The sequence below is a fragment of the Lissotriton helveticus genome, chromosome 6 (assembly GCF_964261635.1).
Source record: "Lissotriton helveticus chromosome 6, aLisHel1.1, whole genome shotgun sequence".
Lineage (NCBI taxonomy): Eukaryota > Metazoa > Chordata > Amphibia > Caudata > Salamandridae > Lissotriton > Lissotriton helveticus.
The window spans coordinates 1252080805-1252086804 of record NC_136067.1 but is presented as its reverse complement, the minus strand read 5'-3'; the positions used below and the strand labels follow the sequence as shown (position 1 = coordinate 1252086804).

At 41.9% G+C, this 6000-nt stretch overlaps 1 protein-coding gene across 1 annotated transcript in view; it reads left to right on the top strand.

Moving 5' to 3' along the window:
* The first annotated feature begins 499 nt into the window (after positions 1 to 499).
* MYCT1 (MYC target 1) overlaps positions 500 to 6000 on the top strand; it is a 347388-nt gene continuing 341887 nt past the window's right edge. Inside the window, exon 1 of the mRNA XM_078646962.1 lies at positions 500 to 682. Coding sequence (XP_078503088.1) covers positions 610 to 682 — 73 coding nt within the window. The 5' untranslated portion in view covers positions 500 to 609. The remainder of the gene's footprint in view (positions 683 to 6000) is intronic.

The following is a 6000-nucleotide window of genomic DNA, read 5'->3' as shown; positions in this document are numbered from 1 at the left end:
GACATCCCACCTAGATTTTTGCATCTTTTGCACTCTTTTCCTGATGAATGGGGAATATCGATCACAATCGTGGTTGCATTTGTGTTTACTGAAATCAGTTGTACCACAATTGAATAGCTGGTGGAAGGTAAAACTCCCTGTAAGCATTATTACTGTTAAACGCACAAAAGTTTCAGTTGGTAATATTTTGTTGAAAAGTGATTTTCCATGCGGTATTTCCGCATGCAGGGCTTATAAGTTAAGATGTCTATTTGTTTTACACTCAATAGTGAACCTAGCACTGTTCTTTCCAGGGTCGTTTGATAAGATGCGCCTAGAACTGTTCAGTCAGGAACTGGAGCCGTTCAGCATTGTTTACCCCAATACACTCCAACTGAGGAAATGACGAGGAGAGCATTGTTTCCTTTCTCAGGGACAATGTGGTCCTCGGAGATAAGAAGACAGTTTCTAATTTGAGCAGAAAAGCAGGAAGCGTGATACTAATGCTTCCTTCCATGCAAGGAAAAAGTCTAATTGGGCTGCTATGAGGGCAAACCTCAGCTGAAGCCGCACGGACGCCACCGCTCTCCGCGCGCGTGTGCCACAGAGGCACGCACCACTTTGGATGTTATGGATAATTCTACGGCTTTTAATGACACTGCCAGCAGCAAGTATCTGAAAGCGTTAACGAACGACTTCTGGGGTGAGGCCTGCATTTAGTTTGATTTTCATATTTTCTGTCAGATGGAGATGTGGGGAAGGCGCTTTCTCTGTATATATTTATATGTATTCTTCGGTAATGTCTTAAAGTAGTTTCGCCGACGAAACCCCTACAATATAAAGTCAAGTAGACTTTTCTCTGGATAAGATGAATTACTCATTTTTAAACAGTTGCCCACGGGATTATCTTATTACCCAAATTGTGTGGCTAAATATATATTGTATTTCTGCTTTACTAATGTAAAGTATGTTAATTAGTTCCACCATAATGCCACTAAAGCTGCTTGAGTGTGCATCATGCTTAGAGTTGGAGTCAAAGCTTATGGTATAAGAAGATGCTGTGTAAGGGGGCTAGGGTGACCATCACACTCAAGGGCGCACGAGACACTGTCTCCAGGCCTGAACATTTCATCCACATAAAATTATTTTCAGGTGCCATAATCTATATTCAGAGCTTACTTTGTATAAGGAACAGTGCCGGTGTCTAAAGCTCTTCTCAGAAGCCCGAAGCTAGAGCAATTGAATGTTGGCGCCCAATACCAAGGACCTGTAGTCTTACATCCATTTTATGAATCTTTTATGCAGAACCGGGAACTTCTTGTCTCTGTATCTCACTCGTGCAGGTTCCTGCTTTCTTCTTTTATGGCTCCTGCTTTCTTCTTTTTCTCTCTCTTGCTTGGGTCAATGTCTGATGAGGAAAAATAAGAGCCGGTCCCCAAACATGAGTGTGGAGGCACGCACCGCATCCCTCAGCTCAAAATAGGCACTGATTTATAGTTCAGTGAAAGCAAAACAAGACTACAACATCCAGAATGCATTAGAGTGTCAATAGGAAGCCCTGATGTGGAAACAATATGGGTAATGACGTTGAACGAAATTGTATTGTAATTGCAATTGCATTTATATAGTACTCACTACCCACGACAAGGCATCCAAGCACTTTTTTAAGGGTGTAGTACGCTACTCCGGAACCAATAAAGGATTAATGGTGAAGTAATATAGTGAAATATTAAAGTAATTTGAGAGGTGGATATGTCAGTCAGTTTTAAGACCACCCTAAAGGGTACATTTCAGCATATTGCACTGTATGGCTGTATTAAGTCAGACAGCAGTAACGTTCTAGGCACTCTTATATCGGGACTGCTATTCTTGTGCATTGGTGTTGACGTGTTCTTTAAGTTGAAATCTATTTATTGATAATAATTATGGGAAACATTATTGTTATCCTGAACAGGGACGTACTTTTTTGAAGTTGTGCGAGCAACTGAAACGTTCACTTTTAATGAATATTTTTCGATGAAGGGATGCAATCGGATGTACTATGGTTAAAAACATGTTCGGGTGTTATAGAAATATACTCTTTGAAATTTGAAGACACCTTACCATGTTCATGATAGTGGCTGCATGATTTACAAGGCAACTGTTTTCAGGGCTCGAGTCGTGCACGGGACTTTAGAGCCATAGCTGGCCCTCGGCTCGGTTCTGTCTCTACTCTCCATTTTAATTTGTTGGTTCGCCCACCTCTAGCCTTTTTATCTCTAAATCTTCCTGTGTAGCTATACATATGTCTGTCCACCTTTTGCCTTCAGGGGTTTCTTTAAACTACATATTTAACACTCGTTTAAAATAAAAAAAAATTGATTGTTACACAATTATGGAAAAGCTACTAGGTTTCGAGATTAGGGCATATTTTTTTTCTAAAGCCTTTTTAGATCACTTGACTAATCCGTGGGAAATTGACTTTAGAAGCCAAATCCCCATATTACATAGCATCTTCTGCCTAAAAACGTAGAACGGTAGAGCGAAAAGGCGAGGGGTTCATGGTCTAATTAAAAAAAAAAAATCTCTGCATGCTTGTGCCACATAGCGTTCTGCTGAATTGGCATTACTCATTAAAATCTCGACAGAAGGGGTTACATTCCTGCAGTTCAATACGATCTCACCGAACAAATCTGTGGGAGTTTTAAAATAAACCATACAGTGGTTTTGCCAAAATTGCAAACGAGGTCTTGCTGTTTCTCAATTTGAAAATAAATTGAATTTTTTAGTAAATTATTCCAAAATAATTTTGTTTTAACTGAGTGCATGTACTTTACAATCACACAACTTCTAATTTTACAGCTAGCAATCTACAATCCCTAAGTAACTGGAGCTTTATTTATGGTTTTGCAAGACTTATATTTGTAGACTTAGACAATTAAAGGCGGATTTAGCTTTAAACAACACATAATTGCAGTTTTTCTTCGGAATATGTGTTGGCAGCACTGACAAATAACATGGCTGCCAGTGTTGATCCCACATTGCGCCTCATTTTTCAATAGCCTACACCTTTAGCCTCTTCTTTCACTCATTACACCTGCTTTCTCCATTTTCACTGTGTTTCCCATATCCTTCACTTGACACTTCATATCTTTACAACCTTTCACTTTCTTGCTATGGCCCAAAGTCTGATGAGGAAAAAGAAGACCCAATCCCCCCAAAATTAGCCCACCGCCTGCAAACAGCGGCACAAATTAAGCAATGGTACTTTTGCTTATTTATTATTATTTATATCTCTTTTAAACAAGCTGCTGTTATCTGTCCTTTCTCCTATTAGGTGACCAGGGGCCTACCTGCAGTTTGTAGCTATCATTGGTCCTTCAGATGTAATGGCCCTGGGGCACAGCGCCTTGAAGTGTCCACCAACCTTGATAATGAATGTATTTCAATACCCCAACACCAATCAAAGAGGCCATTTTCCTTGCTTACACCAGGGCTCAAGGCAACCTTAATACACTACTGCTTATCTGGCCCAAAAATGGCAGTCTTCCTGTTAGTAGAATCCCATGGAGGGTTAGAACCATGAAGTGATGGGTGCAGGCTAGGGTAGGCGGTGTTAATTCTCTACCATCTCTTCCCTACGTTTGTGCATGGTGTGTAAGCCTTAACCTATCATAATGATTAGTATATTGGAATGTTAAATGTTAAATTATGAGGCAAAGTGGTAGCGTAGTGTCTCAGGAGTTGACACTGTCCCGCAGAAATCTGTAGTCCCACCAGATAGGTATAATAAATAGTGAGGCTAGAGCAGCCTCCGGGTGTTCGAGTTTTTGACAAAGGCAAATAAAGTGGACCTGTTTGGGGGTGGACTGTTACCCAATGTGGTGGTTGTCTTCTGATGTTGTTTGGCTCATGGGGAATGTTGTGCCATTGCTTAAACCTCATGAGTGATTTCTCTGGCACAGGGACGGCCTTAGGCATGTGCAAGCTGTGCACCTGCACAGGGCCACCAAACCCCAGGGGCCACCACGCTAATATATATCCTTAATATAATAATACTCTGGGGATGGATACATATTTGCGTGGCGGCCCCTGGCAGGGATGTGGCGGCCTCCGGCTCTGTTCCACTTCCAAACACCCTGACCCCCCCACTCTTAACTGGCCTCCGCGCTCCGCCCCGCCCGGACCCCCTCTTCCGGGGCCCCCTACCTGCGCTCCCTGCCCAGCGCCGCCATGAGCCTAGAGCCGCCCCTGTCCGGCAGAGCTACTGACGTCCGATTTGTCTCTTGATAAATGCGTCAGCAATGATCTGGTGGTCCTTAAACCTTGTAAGCTCACCTGCATAACTCCTGATCCAGTAATAAGGCGCTTCTTGCCTTCCTGTTGGAGTATGAATTTTGGTAGCAGGACATGCCCCCTCATCGCTGCAGTGTGTATCTTTGATGTTATGTTCATCGATAAAATCCAAACCGGCTCTCCCTATATCTGATGAGGGCCGGTAGAGTGCAAGCAAAAACATTGCTACAAATTGCTCAACGTTACTGCTCTCGTTTTGTCTGTTTGTTGCACCAGTGAACAGAATTACTGGCTATGGCCTTGGAGCCAGGCTACTCCTCCTTTCTCTTACCATCTCGTCATTTGACTCCAACTTGAAGAGGCGTTTCCTGCTATGAGTGGTGTTGAGTTAATCATCAGAGACATATAACTAGTTGTTCACTCATGCTGCTGTCGCCAATTCTCTCATGATGCCCTGATCACTTTTCACTAGCTCCTTCGAGGCCTGCTTATGCTTGACTGATATTTATATTCTTAGCTTAAACCTCGAGCAATTCACAGCAATGTTGATAATCAGAATCACAGGCACATAATTGAGAGAATCCAACAAAAGATTACCAGATGATGCATACATGGAAAGATCTGTGTTAGAAAGTAGATTGTTAGTTGGGGTGGATGGCAGACCGCCACAAATTATAATATCACTGTTCCTGTTAGATCTAGTAAACATTTCAGTAATTTAAACCTGAGTTGAGCTCCTGGCACCTATGGCAAAGCGTAACTTAAGAAAGTGTGTAAAGCATTTAGAAGTATCAAAACACCTAAAAAGTTGAAAATATAACAAAATAAAATGTATAAAGAACAGAAAATATTTTAATGAATAAAATGACACTAAAAGGACAAAAAGCCAAGAAAGGGAACCAGAGATGTGATTTTACATTTTTTTTAAATAAAAATAATGCTAAAAATGCAAAGTGCCAACTGTGTGCAATTGGTTGCACTAGATCGGGGCTGACCATGGCTAATTGCCGGTCGGACACAGGAACTGGGTTCATCCTGGTTAAATAGTTGCCTTCTTTTCTTAGAAATGGTTCTGGATGTAGACATATCATCAGCGGGTTTATCTGCATCACACGAGGCTAGCAGAAGCCGAAACAGTGCAAAAAGTCTTTACACAAGTTTTTAGGACTCTGCTTTTTGGTACGAGGTGTACACTTAGACACCAGCCAATGGTTCAAGTACCGCAGTGTGAGAAGTTGGCCTGGTATATGCTGTCCACTAATTAAAGTGGGCACCCAGTACCAGTCCAAACAACCCTTATGGTGATTTAAGAGGTCAAAGATAACCTTAGAAAGCTATCCAAAGCGGTAGCTGTGGAGAGCAGCCTTCAGGCTTAGTCTTGAAGAAATGTTAAGCAGCTTGTTGTACCAGAATACATCCATATAGTATGGTTAAAAGAAAGGAGAACCACACAGCAGTTATACAAATATGTAATTATTAATATAACACACTGCAGTATGATCAAATAATGTGGCACAGAAGCAATAGTAAGTAGCACTAATACACAGTTGCCTCCAGGGGGAGACTAAACCATATACTAAAATGGTAGACAGTGTTTAGAGGATGTAAAATCACTGGGACCCTGGGGAACCACCCAAGGTGAGTAAGTAGGGACCCACGGAGGACAGGAGCAGTGTGGGAACACAACCGTGTGCTTCATACAATTCTATGGGAGTCGCGGTTGAAGTTTAAAAGTTTAAGGACCTT